Source organism: Trichomycterus rosablanca, chromosome 7, assembly GCF_030014385.1.
Source record: "Trichomycterus rosablanca isolate fTriRos1 chromosome 7, fTriRos1.hap1, whole genome shotgun sequence".
In the NCBI taxonomy this organism is placed as follows: domain Eukaryota; kingdom Metazoa; phylum Chordata; class Actinopteri; order Siluriformes; family Trichomycteridae; genus Trichomycterus; species Trichomycterus rosablanca.
In genome coordinates this window covers 21,503,981-21,524,651 of record NC_085994.1, presented here as the reverse complement: position 1 = coordinate 21,524,651, position 20,671 = coordinate 21,503,981, and the positions used below count along the sequence as shown (strand labels likewise).

The 20,671-nt window shown below is 38.1% G+C and overlaps 1 protein-coding gene across 1 annotated transcript in view; it reads left to right on the top strand.

Annotated features, from left to right (window-relative positions):
• tafa5l (TAFA chemokine like family member 5, like) overlaps positions 1-20,671 on the top strand; it is a 119,063-nt gene that overhangs the window by 58,342 nt on the left and 40,050 nt on the right. Inside the window, exons 2-3 of the mRNA XM_062999137.1 lie at positions 1,692-1,841; positions 13,141-13,268. Coding sequence (XP_062855207.1) covers positions 1,692-1,841; positions 13,141-13,268 — 278 coding nt within the window. The remainder of the gene's footprint in view (positions 1-1,691; positions 1,842-13,140; positions 13,269-20,671) is intronic.

Genomic DNA, 20,671 nt, shown 5'->3' with positions numbered 1-20,671 from the left:
AGGTGTTCTATCGGGTTGAGGTCAGGACTCTGTGCAGGCCAGTCAAGTTCTTCCACACCAAACTTGCTCATCCATGTTTTTATGGACCTTACTTACTTTGTAAGTCATGTTGGAACAGGAAGGGGCCATCCCCAAACTGTTCCCACAAAGTTGGGAGCATGAAATTGTCCAAAATCTCTTGGTATGCTAAAGCATTAAGAGTTCCTTTCACTGGAACTAAGGGGCCGAGCCCAACTCCTGAAAAACAACCCCACACCATAATCCCCCTCCACCAAACTTTACACTCAGCACAATGGAGTCAGACAAGTACCGTTCTCCTGGCAACCGCCAAACCCAGACTCGTCCATTGGATTGCCAGACGAAGAAGCATGATTTGTCACTCCAAAGAACACGTCTCCACTGCTCTATAGTCCAGTGGTGGCGTGCTTTACACCACTGCATCCGGCGCCTTGCATTACACTTGGTGATGTAAGGCTTGGATGCAGATGCTAGGCCGTGGAAAACCATTCCATGAAGCTCTCTATGCACTGTTCTTGAGCTAATCTGAAGGCCACATGTAGTTTGGAGGTCTGTAGCGATTGACTCTGCAGAAAGTTGGCGACCTCTGCGCACTATGTGCCTAAGCATCTCGCTGACCCCGCTCTGTCATTTTATGAGGCCAACCACTTTATGCTGTCGTTCCCAATCACTAATGTTTGTAGAAGCAGTCTGCATGCCGAGGTGCTTGGTTTATACACCTGTGGCCATGGAAGTGATTGGAACACCTGAATTCAATTATTTGGATGGGTGAGTGAATACTTTTGGCAATATAGTGTATATATATACAGGCACGTGCACAGACATTTTTGGGGGCAGGTGCTCAAGCCAAAAAAAGGGCACCCATCGCCAAAAAAATAAACAAACACAGTAGGATATTTAACTTATATATTTATTTTTGTTAACACAATCAATACACATCTAATCAAATAACTCAAATTATCAAATTGCATAAATAAACGAAAAACAGGCAAAAACAAGGCCATATTGTGCACACTTTTTAATAACCAACTGATACTGATACATCTCCCTCATTAGCTTTACTGGTAGATGGCCTAATCCAGGATAAAAGAGAGCTGCTACCCTGAGCTGCTTGCTGTAGTTTCTTTTCTTTCTGCTTTTGTAACCTTTCTTTTCTTGGCATTATGCTGCAAAATGTGTAAATGAGATAAATCAATGTTGTGCATAATAATCAAGAGTGACTTACTGAATCTCCATAAAGGGGAGAACACAGTATACATCATTTTACTGTTTTCTGACAGAGTTGAAGCATTACACTAAAAATATACCATTACTAGTATCAATTTACCTCACCAGACTGTCATGTAGCTCAACTTAAGACCTACCTTTGATTTCAAATCAGAAACCCACTTTGGGTAGTTAATGTTAACAATGGGCCTATTATTATGCCAATAAAATCAAATAGACTGATGAAAAAAATATTGATGAATGTAGAAAAAAATTGGGCTCCAGCAGAAAGGGCACTTTTCTCATCCAGGGCAAAAGGGCAGGTGCTTGAGCACCACTAGGGGTCTATCTGTGCACGTGCCTGTATATACAGTATATATATATTATTAGAGTTTGAATTTCTGGCACAGATGGCATTGAAGTGTTATATATTTTTAACCATTGTGTTTATTTGTTTATGGTGACAGGTCAGTTGGCAGTGGGCACGTGTGAGATTGTGATGTTGAACAGAGACAGCAGTCAGCCTAAGCGAACCATTGCCAGACAGACTGCCCGCTGTGCCTGCAGGAGAGGCCAGATTGCTGGCACTACGCGGGCACGACCAGCATGTGTTGACGGTAAGAAATGGGCTCCAAAAAGATTATCAGTTATAATTAGATTGAGCATTTTTTTAACTATTTACAGTTACTGTCACATTGTGCTTTGTATTTAACAAAGACAGTATTTTTAGTATTGGATAAAATAACACTGTGAATGGAGAATTTTACATGTGGGTTATTGTTTTAGAAGTCATTTTAATAATGATTTGGTTTAATCTGGATGATAAAAAAGAAATGAATATGTTAAATTCCTGGTTCAGGCATAATAATTAGTACAAGCACAAAGAAGCTTAAACCATGAAAATCCTAAATCCCTGATAATGACATAATGGTGTGATATGTTAATTTGTGTAGAACCAAAACAGATTATGGTGCTAAAAGCAATATGGTTTAAAATAATGCGGTGCAAATGAAAATAATGCACTATATGGTCTCCTGGTGTTACCAAATAACTACCCACCTTTTTTACATAGTACTTTCGTGCAAAATATGTTAAAAAAGAAACAGCCAGATAAACCCCATGACATTGTAGATCTGGAAGATTGATATAAGTATTGATTACCTTGATTAATTTTGTATGCGGTGGTGGGCTAGTGTAAAAGACCCCTGCACCACCTGTGGCCAGGTGTACACTCACTTTTGGCCATATGCTGTACTTTTCTTTTACTACACAAAATGTGAACAGCAAACGAATTTCTTTGCTCTGATTTCTTTGATTTTTCTATTATAAAATTCCAACGCAAGTTGATTTCAATATCAACTAAATTACACAATTGCTTGTTTGTCATTGAAAAATGTGGTGAGAATGTAAAAGAAGTAAAACGATACCCACAGACTGGATTAAAGAAGATTTATTAAAACACAATTGTGGGTTTTTACAGCAGTATGTAAGCTGAAGAACAATGAACAGAACTGTGGCCCTGTCTGGACAGATATATGAAATATAACTAACTATATGTTTACTAAAATATACACACACTTACATATTGCATCACAAATAGTGGAAAACACATTAAAGATGTTATTGATTAATATTGTAATGAAATAAAATGTTGAAAAATGTATTAAAATTTATTGAAAATATGCATTTTGCCTATGTGTCCAGACTTTAGGGACACACACTGTATTACTCTAGTCACATCACTGTTTTAACACTTGTGGGTTGAACTTTGAAACCTCCATTCTGTGATAACGGTTGCAAAACTGATTTAATGCTTAAAACAGCATACTACTAACACTTTAGGTAATATTAAGCTGGTGGAATAGTAGCTGGCAGAGTTGCACCCAAACGCTTCTTCTCTGAGGCTGCCACTGTTTTTAGTTTTAGATCTAGATATTTAGTGAAAACCAAGTCTATAAATAATTCTACAAAAAGAACTAACAGTCAAACCACCTATAGGCCAGACTATTCTACACTTTGTAACTAAACAAAACTGGCACTCATGAGAATGACTACTGTTACATTGTGAATGTCTGTCTAAAGACTATAAACCAGCAGTCCCCAACCTTTTTTGCACCACGTACCGGTTTCATATAAGATATAATTTCACGGACCGGCAGGGGCCGGGGGATTTAAAATAGAATAACTGTACTAAACACAAATGATCTTTTTTCACTGCAACTAGACGCTGCTCCCACCTAGGGGTGATTGGGGACAATAACACAGGTAAAAAAAAGTAGTATTTTTATTGCTGATGTAGCGATCTCCAATTATTTATTCTTTCTGTGCGGCCCGGTAATAAATGACCCATGGACCGGTACCAGTCCGCGGCCCGGTGGTTGGGGACCACTGCTATAAACCATGCATAAACTATATCCATGGTGTTACAACAAAAGGGTATTTATGAATTAGATGCTATCACTGACAAAGCATTTGCTTGCCTACGAACATGCAAAATGCCACTTGGAACAGTTCCCAGTGATGTGGCAGAACGTTCTGTGGTTTGATCATCTTAGATCATCTGAATGTGTAATGCTCCTGTATTGTAAATTATGACACAATTTAATACAAATGTGCCCTCCCACCATGTGTCCAGTATATCATGGGACAGGCTTTTGATTTACCACATTGACTACGACAAAGTGGTTACTGCAGTTAAATAATGAAACTTTTTTTGGTTTTATTATTCATAATAAAAGTGTCTAATGCACTACAGTGTTCATTTAAAGACATCTCCTTCTATATGAGTGTAATGTATGTCGGTTAAATGAGGAGAACCATTTCAGTAATGCTACTCATTTAAGTTCCACACTAAGGATGTTTACAGCTGTTTGTGACACCAAGACTGGCATTATTAACTTACAAACTGGTATAATTACAGCTGGAATAAATTAGTTTTTATTGGCTTTCACCACTCGTTCATGCTTCATTAGTGGAAGGCTATTAAGGCCTGATGCTTGCTATTTTCAACAAGCAAACACACTATCATTTTGCAATGTAATCATATTCGATGTACACAATTTGTCCATCTGTTTACCTGTTTGGATGCCCATCCATCCATCTAATATTAAATTCAAAGCTTTAAATACAGTTGCATGCAGTTTTAAGATTTCCTTTTACATTTTCCCCTTATTTTTCCTCCCAATCTTGTCATATCCAATTACCCTATTGCATTTTGCTTTCTCTCTACTGATGTTGACCTCCACTCTGACTGAGAAGAGCCGCGACTAACACATGCCCCCTCCGACACGTGTGTAGTACCCGACTGCTTCTTTTCACCTGCATGAGACGACTTCATATGTGGATCAGCTTTGTGTACGTAAAGTCACACCCTGATCACACATTATCCCTCGTCTCTGTGCAGATGCCGTCAATCAGCAAGTGGAGGTTGTATTGCATCAGTTATGAGGTCCCCTCCAGCACCCCCATTGAACAACAGCCAATTGTTGTTCGTGTAGGCACCCAGCCTGCCGGATGGCAGAGCTAAGTTTCGAACCGATGAGATAAAAATGTCAGCTCCGGTGTGCCAATGTGTTTTACCACTGCGCCACCTGCACGCCCTTCACAACACATTTTAATGAAAATTTTGAGTTTTAAAATAACTATATTTTTTTCTTAGTTTTTTTTTTTTTTTTTTTTTTTTTTTATTTAAAATATGCTGGGTCACATATACATTAAAAAATTGTAAAGAATAGTAAGGAAATTGTAAAGAAAAAAGTTCTACATAGATAAAGTGTAAAAAGGTAATTACTATTTCTGTAATTTTACAAGAACCCTTTCTAAAATTCCTTGAAAATTTTGACCTATAACATACTTTAATTTCCATCGGGATCAATAAAGTATCCATCTATCCCTCCATCTATGTACTGTAGTCTAGGCTATTTCTATGCCGTGGTCTGGTAGGTGTGGCTTCAATACCCTCAGACATTTTAAAATATTAACTGTAAGCTTAGTGTCATACAGGTCATACAGGTCATACAGAGTAATTATCTTTAAAAAATAATAAAAAAGTTACTGCTGATATTACAAAAACATTGAAAATTTGGGACTATTTACATATAAAACCAAAAAAATGCATAATTTTACTTTGTAAAAAAAACCTACTTTAAATTAACTATCATATGTGTTGTGAAAAAAACACATAGAAATGTGTGTTTTATTATTTAAATACATTAATTAAATGTCAATATAAAATACATTTCTTTCTCTAATTGCAGGTTAACTGTACTTTTATGCTGTGTCATTCTTTATTTAAAACACAGACTGGATATTCCGCTAGCACACCAGCACCGAGATTCGGAACTTCTCGGTTTGAAACTTGCCGTTGCCACCGGTCGGCTGGGCTCCACCTAGTGGGCATAATTGGCAGTGCCTGCAGGGCAGGATGACCGGACTATGTGGGTGGGGTCTTCAAACGCTGTGTAAGGACCCTGATTGGCAGATAGAGAGGAGTGAAAAAGGGTTCCGCTAAGAGCTGCGCACGGGTTGGAGGACGTGAAAACGTCACCACCTTGACTTGAAGTGTTTTTGCTTTAAAAACAACAGCTTTTGTTTTTGACTCCCAAAAAAATGCATTTTTTTGTTTTTTTTCCATAATGCAAGGTAAAATTCATGAAAATGATATGAAATTTATATTGTCTTAAATTAAGGCGTAAAACACAGTTAACTTTTTTCAGTTGACTCTATGGTTTCCCTTATCTCAAAATTTCCTTAATGAATAAAAATGCAAAGTAAAAGTCAAAACCTACTAAAATTTTATTTTTACCTGTCTCATATGGAAGTCAATACCTGTGGTTACAACCAAACTTGCGAAACCATGTCTTGTTGGAGCTCAGTTTGTGTCATGCTGGTACAGGAAAGGGCCTTTCCTAAAGTGTTGACACAAGTTTGAAGCATGGAATGTGTTTTAATACTTAATTTAATACAACTCTAAGCAATGTGTGAGGCTCAAACATCTGGTCTCGAGTATTAGGAGTACTGTTCACATATTTTAGCCATATACTGTGTTATCCAATCATTCAGTCACGGAATAAGAACAGTTGCACAGGTAATTACTGTCAGAATTGGTGAGAAACACATGCTCCCTCAAATATATGTAAACTTTTGTCTTCAGCTGTACCCAAGTGAGAGACTTTGGTGTGGACTTGACAGATGGTGCCAATCGACAGATGGCAGGCTGGGTTTTGGGCTGTGGTGGGGACAGGATTCTCCTCTCTGGGGAGGATCTGGTTCAGAGCTAAAGAGATGGATGGCTCAGGTGCTGGGTGCTGGGTGCTGGCATCCAGGAAAACAATGAGCAGTGCTTTGTGGGCTCAGAGAATCTGATGAGTCAGATCGCTGTGAGGCCTCCCTGGATCTCATCCATGAAGCGGTTATTGCCCCAGTGATGCTCCAGTGGGTGTCCTGTTCATCCCTCTGGGGCTTTCTTACTGCTGTTCTGGCATCTCTAAATGCATGTTGGGACTTTCTGTTTGCTTGCCCTATATACTGTAAGCACCACACAGGGATTTTTGCATAAACAGGGACATTTTTTGCTATCTAAGAGCGGTTAACGATGTTAGAGGCTGGCGGCTTCCCATGAGGCAGTATGCGCAGTGTTTAGGCCGATTCTGCTATTGCAGCATTACACCTGAAAAACTGAATTAACAAGATATTTTAGTGTATATGAAAATGAATGCAGCATGCAGGTCTAATTATTTAAACTTTTTTAACTGGTAGGTGCATTAATCCAAAGCCTCAGGCAGTGTTTTTACAACTACACCCTACCACATCATTTCAATAGCATTTGAATGTGTTACCTTAAAACTCGAGGTCAACTGGTTCTGGGAGTGGCGTCGAGTTTAAAAGACAATGAGTTTCAAGTAATTTTTTTCCATAAGGAAAAGGTTGTATGGGAAACCTGTTAATGAATACTTTCCATGGTCCTGTGGAACTGCATATATTTTAGGCTAATGTAAAATAATGGGGTTGGTTTTGGTACTTATACACTGAAAATAACACAAATATAATATTAAAACACTGAAATACAATTGAAAACAGTTAAAATCAATATAAAAATACAATAAAACCTGCACTTTTACCTTTTTTACCTTTTTTTATTGTTTCCTTATGCTTCTTAATCATGGAGATGCTTGATCTTGGAATACCGTATTCCGTTCAGTAAAGGTGCATTCACATGAGAAGCGGCAAAATAGCACTTGTGCTGGCTGTGCCATTATTTCCTATGGAGTGTGCCGGTGCACAAAGCTTAACCTGACGTGTATTGTACTTAAACAACAAGCGAGGAATTTAATTACTGAAGAGAACTTGTGAGCAGTAAGAATTAAGAGAGGTTTAGTGTTTCTATGTCATTCTTTTAATACATTGTCACATTAAGCTTTTATTTTTAACAGTAAGCATTTTAGACTCTCTCTGAAAAGCTGATTCTTACAATTTCTCAGTACCAAATGATTTCAAATACAGGTTTCCCCTGCTATCAAAAAAAAAACCTTTTGGAAGGAAAAATGGTGTAAAACTTTTATATAGAAAAATGTTAAGCTTTTTCTATATTTTAACATAGTTAAATATTCATTTAAATAGTTAAATAATAGTTAAATATTTATTAAAATAGTAAATGCAGGAACGTTATAATAAATGCTTAAAGACAGCCTATATAAAGTACAAATAATGTATGTACAGTGTTGTTTTACTTACCAGAATACCAGACTATACCAGTTTAATGCAAAGCAAGCTAGATTCCGAAAAGTGGGGAACACCTGTAATGTAATGGTACACAATGCCTATATAAAGCATGCTGCAAATCAAATGCTGAAGTTTTTACCTTTTTTTCATAACAATTTGAATCCTTGGACTATTAGGTTAGTGAAGACAGGAACTAAGTCTTTTGTAAAAGCAAACTGGCATAAAGTGAACATTTTGAAAGTGGATACTTGTTATTAAAAAAATATATTACATAATACACAAGGCGTACTTAAATAGAAACCAGACACTAACATTATTTTGGTAATTTAGGGAACAACATTGTAATTGATATCTACTAATGTTATAATTTCATAACTTGGTATGAATTGGTATGAATTTGAGAAGTAGCATTTGCAACTAATCACTTTCTTTAATTTGACATTAGTCTTTCACATAACTGAAAAAGTTTTAGCTTACTTTTTTATTTTAAGAACTGTTTTAAGTTAAGCAGAACTGTTTAAGTTAAGCTTTGCTAGGTTTTTAAAAATCAACTACTCGTTTTAGATCTCCCCATTGCATATTTATTGAATTCAAGCTAACTAGACCACATGTGTAAGCTTGTTTTTTTTTATCATTTATTGTCAGCTGTTTGGTGTATTTTAGAATACTGGCCTGCTGCATAGCTAAATGATACCTCTGTTTTAAATCATGCTCAGATGACCTTACATTCTTCTCAAAATTATGTTTGAGTCATGTTTGTATTTTAGAGACTTGGCAGGAATCAAGCCTGGTTGTGTCCAGTCTAACTGAACCCAGTTCTCAATTAAGTACTGTTATTTAGATATGGTTCAGAATAGGGTTTAATTTAGGACTTTGACTAGACCTCTCCAAATGCTTCATTTGGATCATCATTGTGTTTCTGAAAATGTGAGATGAGATGACATTTGTGATATATTAGTTAGCCAGGGTTTTTACCTTTGTCATTTTTGTCAAGGCTATTTCTAATGGTGGAATCATAAACACTCACCTGAGGAAAAGAGGCATGACATTTAGCAACGTTATGAGACTGAACTGCTGTAAGTGGCCTAAGTGTGCAAAAAAGAAAAGGTGTCATATCTGTCTTGTTTTTATTTCTTTTATTTCTTATCATTACAATTAGTTATTAGTCATATGTTGATCACAAATGTAAATTTTAACTGGTATTGTCTTAACTGGTGCTAGTTTACATTAAAAAATTAACACTGATTCATAAATGTGCTAGTATAATCAGCTTGATGAAACATCTCATCTAAAGTAATGCTATACTTGGAATAATGCAGAGCACAAAGACTGTCCAAGGATTTCAATAATGTAGCTAAATGTCTTTAAAGCAGTGAATGGAAAATAACTGTCATGCTAAGTTATTTTGAACAGCAGGCCGAGCCAGTAAAAGTACCTCCTGTGCAGTCTGGTGTGCAGAAAAACCTGTGCTTCCTGCCTGAAATGGCAGAGAAGCCACCATCTATCTTCATTTGTCTAGGATTTCCCAGCACTGGAGTAGTTTGGAAGCAGGTGTAATGCTTAGTTTGGAAGTTAGGGTGCTGATTATGATTAAGGTTAGAGGTCTCTGGCCTTTCCAATTTCTCTCTGTGTTCCTTGTGTAAATAAGGCAACTAAGGCACAAGCAATGCAATGTTTTTCCAAAATACAGCTGAGACTAAAATACAGTCTAGTACAATTAACTCTTTCTGTGTGTGGTTTTCTTCAAAACTGTTCATTTATGCCCATGTCTTTAGAGAATGCCCCTATAAACCTATTAAAGCATTAAAAATGAACAGACTTATGATTGACCCTAGGTGTGAATATTGTGTGCGTGTGTATTGATCTGTAATTGTAACGAATAGGCTACTGGACAAGAGGCGAGGGCTGACACACACACGCAGAGATGTACACAAACATTTATTCAAGAAACAATAAACAAGACACATTAGCACAAGACACACTAACACATGACCTAAGGTAAATGCTAAGCTAACTGCTAAACTAAACACACATGAAACCTAATTATACTATTCTAGACACCAAACATGAACAACACAAACACTTTACAAGACTTCTAAACGAGAGCATGAGCCTGAACATAATCCAAAACCATGAACATATGATTCATAACCATGACCTGGCAACAACCAAAATCTATCCAATAGCATGACAAAGGAGCCACAGCTGCTTCCTTAAATGCCCTGAGCATTACACCTAAATAGAGGAGCAGCTGTGGATCATTAGCTTTAATGACCAATCATTGTGAAGGGGTGTCAACCTGAAACCATAAGACCACCTTCAACATGTGATCCAGGGTTATTCTTTGCAGACCCACTGCAACCCAAATACAGTGGTACCTTGTAACTTGACGTCCCCTAAACTCGAAATATTTGAAACTCGACACCCTTCGTGGAGAAATGTGTACCTTTAAACTCGATTTTTACCTTAAACTCGAAGTGAGTGCAACTATTGCTTTGTTTACATTCATACTGTTGGTTTTACTTCAAATAAATGAGCATAAAAAATCCCGAAAAAAGTTCAATACTTGATAATGCTTTGCTATCCCAGATCAACCACACAGCAGCATAAAATCAAGTCAAGTCAACTTTATTCATATAGCGCTTTTTACAATAGACATTGTCTCAAAGCAACTTTACAAAATCCAGGACCAACAGATATAAAAACCCCTGTTGAGCAAGCCGAGGGCGACAGTGGCAGGGAAAAACTCCCTTAAAATTACAGGAAGAAACCTTGAGAGGAACCAGACTCAGCAGGGCCCATCCTTCTTGGGTGGACAATCTTTCACTACCGCTGCTTACCTGAGCTTCTCTTCTTCAAATCTGTATCTGTGTGTTGTTCCATTAGGGATATAATCCACTTGTTTTCTTTTTGGCAGCCATCTTGTATGTTTCCAAAATATTTTCAGAATATAAAAATCCATATTCAACTGTGTTTGTTCACCTAACTAAAAAAGGCACAAATGTATTGAATAATGACACTATTAAGAATTATTTATCTTACATATTTTTTCTGCAACTTCAATAACCCCAGATCAGAATGAGTTAGAAGCTAGTTAGGCCTCCAAATTCCCCAGATCACAATCCAATCAAGCATCTGTGGGATGTGCTGGACAAACAAGTCCCATCCATTGAGGCCTCACCTCGCAACAGGAGTTAAAAGATCTGCTGCTAACATCTTGCTGCCAGATACTACAGCACACCTTCAGGGGTCTAGTGGAGTCCATGCCTCGACGGGTCAGGGCTATTTGGCAGCAAAGGAGGGCCAACACAATATTAGAATGGTGGTCATAATGTTATGCCTAATCGGTGTATAATATAATATTCATATGAAGAAAAATGCATTTCCACGGGACCATGGAACGCATTAACAGGTTTCCCATACATCCTTAAAGGACAAAATACCTTGAAACTCAACGTCTTTTAAACTCAACACCACTCCCAGAACCAATTGAGTTGTAAGGTACCACTGTACCATGTTACAGTGGTCTTAAAAACTACAACCCTAACTGCATCTGTAATCAGTTCTAAGAGATCTTAGTATATTAATACTATATTAAATAAAAAAAGTCAAAAAAACAGGCAGCAATCATTTACAAACACTTTTTGAGTTGTATTTATGTAAAAAAACAAAATGTTTATACTTTTACCTGAGCAACTGTACATGTTTACTAACATTCTGTAACACATCAGCTCCTCATATATTTTTATACAGATAGACTGCAGACAGGCCAGTCTAGCACCTGCTCTCTCTGTTGTTTGAAAATTAATATATATCCCTTAGCATTTCTTTGTTACATAACACAGTTGTGTTTTTTAACACAGTGATGCCTGAGGGACTGAAGGTCACTGGGAAATTGTTTATTCTTTCGGCCTGCCTTGCCCTTTTTATGCACATTTTATGTGGACTGTTTTATGTTATAGGGTGTGTTCGAAAAGCTAGGGAGCTGTCTACATAGGCAGCATCTTATGTCATCCTTTGCGCGCTCCCGAGAATGAGGCTGTTCGAAATGCTAGATGCCTTAAAATCCTCACTTCTGAGGCATCTTAATATTTCAATGTTATTTTGGCTCAAGAACGAGTGAGCATTCGACGATGCCTTAGTGATCAAGGCAATACCAGCATTCATTGCGGGTCGGGTGCTCTTCTTTCACAGAAAAATAAACATGGCTGACTGTGCAGAGAAACTAATGGAGTTATTTGCAAACGTAAATAAAATATTACTGGTTTTTAACTTGTATAAACTTGTACCGAGTGTTTTTATTTGCAAGTTTGGGCTTGTCAGGAAATGTAACCGTTATCGGTACATGAAGGGAGATGTTATATCGACGTTAGCGTGCTGTGCTACCTCAGTTTATTGGTTTTAATGGCAAGATGCTAAATGCTAAACGCGAAATGCGAAACCCGATGGAATCCCTATCTAAGTAGTACGTTCGAATAATCTGCCTTATAAGTCAATGACTTATTAGAATCCTCTCTACTAAGGCAGCTGCCTATGTAGACAGCAAGGCAGCTCCCTAGGTTTTCGAACACACCCATAGAGAGTAAAATTGCATTAAGTGTCACATCTTTTTGGGAATGTGTTGTAGGTATTAAATTAGAAATCAGCATAAATTTATGGCAATAATTATAAAAGGTTTACAAGGTAAAACATTAATAAATTTTCTTTCTTTTAATTGATTAATCACTGCTTTTTTATTGTGCATATTATTTACTGTCACATTTTTTTTTTTTAATTGGGGTTGTATTTGCCTCCAACTTAGTAGCAAAGGGAAGGGGTTTGGGGAAGGCCCCTTATTTTCCAGGATGACTGTCACCCTGTACACACAAAAGGACCCTAAATACATGTAGTGTGGAGAAACACCTATAGCCTGCACAACGCCCAACCTCAACCCCACTGAACACCTTTAGGATGGATTAAATATCCAATTACTATTGCAAGCCAGACCTCAACCTACATCAGTACCTGATCTCACAGATAGTCTTTTGACTGAATGGGCACACATTTCCACAGACACTTTCCAAAATCTTATAGAAAGTCTTCCCAGATAAATGAAGGCTTTCATCACCACAATGAAGGGCAACTTCAAATTATTGGCCAAGGTTTTGTAGGAACTACAAGTTCTGACACTTTGCTTTGCTGTGTGTGTGTGTGCAGCTAGGATAGTGAAGAGCAGACAGTGGTGTGAGATGACACCATGTTCGGAGGGAGAGATCTGTGGATTGTTGTTTAACCATTCTGGCTGGACCTGCACCAAAGGAGGAGGTCGAATAAAAACCATTACGGTAAGATCTGATAAGATTTTTCTATCACTGTAATAAAGTAATTGTGCCACATAAACATAATTTGCATTGTTACACTTTAAACAAAACTTGCTATTATAGAAAGGAAACTTGAGTAAAAATAAAACTAAACACAATTTCATTTATGTAAGGACAATGTCAAACAATTGTAATCATACCACTGCTTAATTGGTAAGCCAATGTAGCTAATTGAACACCAAGGCCTGGTGTCAATCTCACTAGTTTTTAACCTTATTGCCAGTCATGCACTTCCCCTAAATTTGCTACATAAACACTAGTACAATCTAATTAAAAGACATTTGTTTAGAAATAAATTCTGAAATTTCTGTAAAGGGTTACAAAGTCAGTTCTAAGGTTTGAAGACTCCACAGAACCACAGTGACAGCAACAGCTTATTAAAGCAGTCACAAAAACACCTAGTAACAACTTAAGAAGTAGACCAGGCAAAATGAGATTAATGGGAGGAGAGCAAACAGGAAACCAAACCACATTTGCAAAATGCACACTTGTTGTATAGACTGGAAGGAGGCGCAGATTATGGTATCATACTCACCTGCCATCCAATTAATGGTATCCATGGGCACTTTAAGGGCAGTCTCTGCACTTAATTCAAGTGTTAATTGACTGCAGTTGGTCTGAGCTACTGTATATTGCCACCTTTGTATCTAACTCAGGGCTGAATCTTCTTATTACCTGCTTATGTTTGAAGTACTTTGTGTTTGAATATTAACAGTATGATTGATCTATGGTGGTGGGGATTTAAAGTGTGGGCTAAAAACTGCACAATAATGTAAAAGGCTCAAGATATAGAAACTGTTTACTTCATCGTTGCTGCAAAAGGTGGGACAACCACTTAAGTTGAGTGAGCAATTTGTAAATACATTTTTTAGAGTGAAATGGGTTTTGGATAACTTTTTTCTAAAGATAAATGAAATTGTGTCTTGTAAAATTGGTTGTATACAATGATTTCATTATATGTAAGAACTGTTAGAGCTTGTAACATAAAGTACTTCATTCATCTTACATCTTCTTGTCTTTTATTGATTAGGGGGGGGTCTAAGTGCACAACACTATTTTTGTACCATTAGCCAGGAAAATGTAGAGGAACGTCATTATGTTTCATAATAGGACCTGCTGAAGATTTAAATAGTGTATTGTAATATTTTACATTGTAATTTAGAGAAAAAATGTGTCTATTCTTCTTTTCTGACATTATAGCTCCAGTATATACAACCCCAAATCAGAAAAAGTTGGGACAGCATGAAAAATGCTAATAATAAAGAAAAAAACACAGAGTTTCTTATATTTACTTTGACTTTTATTTGATTGCAGACAGGATGAACCTGAGATATTTCATGTTTTATCTGCTCAACTTCATTTCATTTATTAATAAATATCCATTCCTGCATTTCAGGCCTGCAACACATTCCAAAAAAGTTGGGACAGTAAAGCATTTACCACTTTGTAATGTTGCTATTCCTTTTCACCACACTTAAAAGACGTTTTGGCACCGAGGATACTAAGTGATTTAGTGTTTCAGCTTTTATTTTATCCCATTCTTTTTGCAAACACGTCTTGAGATGTGCAACAGTACGGGGTCGTCGTTGTTGCATTTTTCCTTTCAAAATTTTCCACATATTCTCTATTGGGTACCCGTACCCTCTTCTTCTGCAGCCATGCCTTTGTAATGTGTGCAGCATGTGGTTTTGCATTGTCTTGTTAAAAAATGCATGAACGTCCCTGGAAAAGATCTCAATGTACTTTCTGCATTAATGCTACCATCACAGAAATGTAAATGACCTTTGCCAAGGGCATTGACACAGCCCCATACCATGACAGACCCTGACAGATTCCAAAAATGACCTGGAATGCTGATTAATCTGACCACAATACACGTTTCCACTGTGTGATGGTCCATGCTAGATGCCTCTGAGCCCAGAGAAGTCAACGCTGCTTTTGGACATGGTTAACATAAGGCTTCTTTTTTGCACAGTAAAGTTTTAAGTGGCATTTGTGCATGTAACTCTATATTGTAGTGCTTGACAAAGGTTGGCCAAAATAATCCCTCACCCATGTGGTTATATCAGCTATTGTTGAGTGGCGGTTCTTGATGCAGTGCCGTCTGAGGGATGGAGGATCACGAGCGTTCAGCTTAAGCTTGCGCCCTTGGCCTTTACGCACTGAAATTCCTCCTGATTCCTTGAATGGTTTAATGATATTATGCACTGTAGAGGGAGAAATATGCAAATCCCTTCCAATCTTTCTTTGAGGTTCATTGTTTTTAAACATTTCAATCATTTTCTCAAACGTATTGACAAATTGGAGATTCTCTGGCCATCTTTGCTCATCAAAGACTCAACCTTTCCTGGATGCTGTTTTTGTACCAAACCATGATTACAATCACCTGTTGACATCACCTGTTAAAAATCGCATCATTATTGAGTTTTTTCACCTCATTACTAGCCCTAAATTTCCCGCGTTCCAACTTTTTTTGGAATGTGTTGCAGGCCTGAAATGCAGGAATGGAGGTATATTAACAAATGAAATAAAGTTGAGCAGATAAAACATGAAATATCTTGGGTTCAAACTGTCTGCAATCAAATAAAAGTAAATGTAAGAAACCCTGCATTTTTATTTATTTGCATTTTCCATACTGTCCCAACTTTTTTTGATTTTGGGTTGTATTAAATTGACCTATATGTGATCTTTCCTGCTATCACAATAGCCACTCTTCTGAGAAGGCCTCTCGCAAGACTTACACAAGTTTGTGGGAATTTGTGCCCGTTCAGTCAAAAGAGCATTTGTATGGCTGGGCAATGATGTTGTTCAAGAAAGACTCAATTGATGTTCCAGTTCAATTCAAAGCTGCTCAGTAGGTCAGGGCTCCATTCCAGAGGTCAGGGCTTTGTGCAGGCCAATGTAAACAAGCTTTTCTTCATGTCTGTACAGACCTGTTTAAAAAATGAGAAGAGGTGTCCCAATACTTTTGTCCCAATACTTCTGTGGTGTGTGTGTGTGTCTAAAGACAAGTTGCGTCATTACACAGGCCAGTGGCAGATTTGTACAGAGAGCTTTAACACATAAAGGACCATGCTGCTCTCTCTGTATTCATTCACCCTTCATGTCAGCATCTTGAACAGAGAGTAGGAGACACTGTTTCAGCAGCTACAAGGCCATTCCCTATACCGGGCTTTTCTCATTTAGACACGGCCAATTGTGTTTGTTGAGCCAATGGCACCTCCTAAACTAAAGCACCAAGTTGGTGTTTTCTACATCCATTTTTATTTACATAATAAACAGTTTATATGCTGTACAGTGACACAGCTGGTAAAGTGTAAGCCACACAACAACATGATTCCTGAAGTCATAACATACATGTCCCTCACGAGTGTGTGTAATTTTTGATTGTACGTTTATAAAGTACGCTTGTACTTATACATCCTTAATTAGCATGCTTCCAAGTGCTTTGTGATTATTTATGTGTAAATTGTGGGCATGACATCAGTCGTGAATTAATTATGATTCTGTAATCACATAATCACTGTAATTATGCATTCAGAGTATTGGTGCAGCACGTCTTGTTCTTTAAGATCCACTAAAGGAGGAAAACGGCACGAAGCACAGTGTTTTCCTTTTACGTAGTCTTACTGAATGCTGTGTGGGCTGCAAGTATTATAGACTGAAAATGATTTATGAGAGGCTTTTCACAAAGAACATGACTTATCTTGGCTTATATTACCTTCCCTTCAGCATTGAATTAGGTACTGATGTTTGGCAATAAGGACTCCCTCACTGTCAAAGTTCCAATACATGGAACTCTTATTAACTATTACTAAGAATATATGGGTAGAGGTCAGCGCACTGTACAGGCCTATTTAAGCCTACTGTCCTCTTTAATAGGAACACATACATTGTTAGCACTTGTGGAAAGTCGACGACTAGAGATCTTTTTTTTTTAGTCTTTTAACAGGCAGTACAGTGGCTCGGTGGGTAGCACTGTCGCCAGGTAAAGCGGTCTGGGTCCTTTTTGTGTAGAGTTTGCATGTTCTCCATGTCTACAAATCATCTAGTCTTTTAGCAGTGGACACTTTATGATGCCAGGAAGCTTCTGACTTTCTCCTTTAATACTCCCAGGAATAAAAATCCCAACAACACTGCTGCTCCTGATTCACTCATACCAGTCTAACACACTGCAATGTAATTACCATGTGAGTGTTACTGCAGTGCTGATAATGGTCCACTATTTAAATACCATACAGTCAGTGGGGGTCTATATGGGTTCCTTTCAGTTGGTTAAAGGGGTATGGTGGGTGACAGTATACAGGTATACAGTATACAGAGCTACAGATGGGCTAAAGTCAGCAATTGTATACCTTGTAATTAAATACCAATGAAATAACAAACCTGGGATATCTGAGTGTATTTTGCTGGACAAAACATTTTACACTATATGGCCAATAGTTTGTAGACACTTCATCATGTTGGACATCCCATTTCAAAACCATTGGCATTCATTTGCACCACTTTGCAATTGTAGCTACCTTCACACTAATGTGAATGCTTTCCACATAGTTTTGGATTGTGTTTGTGATGCTCGTTAAGTATAAAGTGCATTTCTAAAGTTGGACATTGATGTGACAAGAAGGCCTGGCACACAATTGGCATCCCAAAGGTTTAAATGAAGTGGTAGCTAATAGGGCTGGGTATCGCCACTAATTTCCTGGATCGATTCGATTCGATTCACAAGGTCCCGATTCAATTCAATTTCCAATTCGATTCGATTTAGATTCAACACAGTTAGGCATATTTGAGTTACATTAACAGGTTTTGTTTAAATATGTAAAGATGTTCAGAGAACGAATGTGATAATTGTACAAAGAACACTCATTATTAAAAATATTTGTGTATTTTGTTTACATAAATAATTAATCCAAAACAGAAAACAGTAACATTAATTTTTTATTATTATTTTATATGTCTGACACGCTACAACATTGTAAATGTAATGTAAATATACACCTGGCTGTTGAACAGCTTATGCCAAGTTTACACTACACGACACTCTGATTAACACCTGGTCGCTGTAATGTTCACACTACACGACTGATCGGCGATGGGGGGTTTTACACTACACCATCTATCACCAGGGGGAATCACAGGCAAGCTTCTCTGGTCTCCAAAACTACATTTTGTCACGAAAACACACGTGAGAAGTGATGAAAGGTTTAATGATACCACGTCCAAACATGCACATCAACAAGTAGCGAGAGATGAAAGTTTGTGTGCTGATGAAATAAATGAATCTGAGTGGATTTGGCAACACGAGCAGCATGGCTTGTTCTATAGTGAGTTGGAGGTTAATAAATATTTTGTTTTGTAGAGAACGATCAGGTCAGAAATACTGTAAAACTCGTGTGTGCTGATGTATTCTGATAGAAACTATATTGCGCTCCACCACCTGTTTACAACCTCTCCCCTGTGTTTCCCCTCGCTGTTTCACACATTGATTGAGAGCCGAGTTTTGATCGCAGAGCGAACACCGAGTTCCTCCCGAATCCAGCACCGACCCGTCGCCGAGCGAAAATCAGTGCAAAAAGTTGTGTAGTGGTCATAACTTGAGCTTCTGCCATGCTAAACTGATGTGCAGGTCAGATCTCGTTGCATGAAAAAACACTGGCTGGTCACGCGAAATTAAAGGGGGTAACAGATTTCCGTGTGCACCGTAAAAAGGGGCGTATTTAAAAGATCGATCTCGCATTTATATGACTCGATATCGGATCGTTCAGATAAAGATCGATTCTAATCGAAAAATCGATTTTATAGTGGGGCCAAAAAGTATTTAGTCAGCCACTGATTGTGCAAGTTCTCCTACTTAGAAAGATGAGAGAGGTCTGTAATTTTCATCATAGGTACACTTCAACTATGAGAGACAAAATGAGAAAAAAAATCCAGGAAATCACATTGTAGGATTTTTAAAGAATTTATTTGTAAATTATGGTGGAAAATAAGTATTTGGTCACCCACAAACAAGCAAGATTTCTGGCTCTCACAGACCTGTAACTTCTTCTTTAAGAAGCTCTTCTGTCCTCCACTCGTTACCTGTATTAATGGCACCTGTTTGACCTCGTTATCTGTATAAAAGACACCTGTCCACAGCCTCAAACAGTCAGACTCCAAACTCAACCATGGCCAAGACCAAAGAGCTGTCGAAGGACACCAGGAAGAAAATTGTAGACCTGCACCAGGCTGGGAAGAGTGAATCTACAATAGGCAAGCAGGTTGGTGTGAGTAAATCAACTGTGGGAGCAATTGTAAGAAAATGGAAGACATACAAGACCATTGATAATCTCCCTCGATCTGGGGCCCCATGCAAGATCTCATCCCGTGGGGTCAAAATGATCATGAGAACGGTGAGCAAAATTCCCAGAACTACACGGAGGGACCTGATGAATGACCTGCAGAGAGCTGGGACCAAAGTAACAAAGGCTACCATCAGTAACACACTACGTCGAGAGGGACTCAAATCCTGCAGTGCCAGGCGTGTCCCCCTGCTTAAGCCAGTACATGTCCAGGCCCGTCTGAAGTTTGCCAGAGAGCATATGGATGATCCAGAAGAGGATTGGGAGAATATCATGTGGTCAGATGAAACCAAAATGGAACTTTTTGGTAAAAACTCAACTCGTCGTGTTTGGAGGAAGAAGAATGCTGAGTAAACACCATACCTACTGTGAAGCATGGGGGTGGAAACATCATGCTTTGGGGCTGTTTTTCTGCAAAGGGGACAGGGCGACTGATCCGTGTTAAGGGAAGAATGAACGGGACCATGTATCGTGAGATTTTAAGCCAAAACCTCCTTCCATCAGTGAGAGCATTGAAGATGGAACGTGGCTGGGTCTTCCAGCATGACAATGATCCCAAACACACCGCTCGCGAAACGAAGGAGTGGCTCCGTAAAAAGCATTTCAAGGTCCTGGAGTGGCCTAGCCAGTCTCCAGACCTCAACCCCATAGAAAATTTGTGGAGTCCGTGTTGCCCAGCGACAGCCCCAAAACATCACTGCTCTAGAGGAGATCTGCATGGAGGAATGGGCCAAAATACCAGCTACAGTGTGTGCAAACCTGGTGAAGACTTACAGGAAACGTTTGACCTCTGTCATTGCCAACAAAGGTCATGTTACAAAGTATTGAGTTGAACTTTTGTTATTGACCAAATACTTATTTTCCACCATAATTTACAAATAAATTCTTTAAAAATCCTACAATGTGATTTCCTGGATTTTTTTTTCTCATTTTGTCTCTCATAGTTGAAGTGTAGCTATGATGAAAATTACAGACCTCTCTCATCTTTCTAAGTAGGAGAACCTGCACAATCAGTGGCTGACTAAA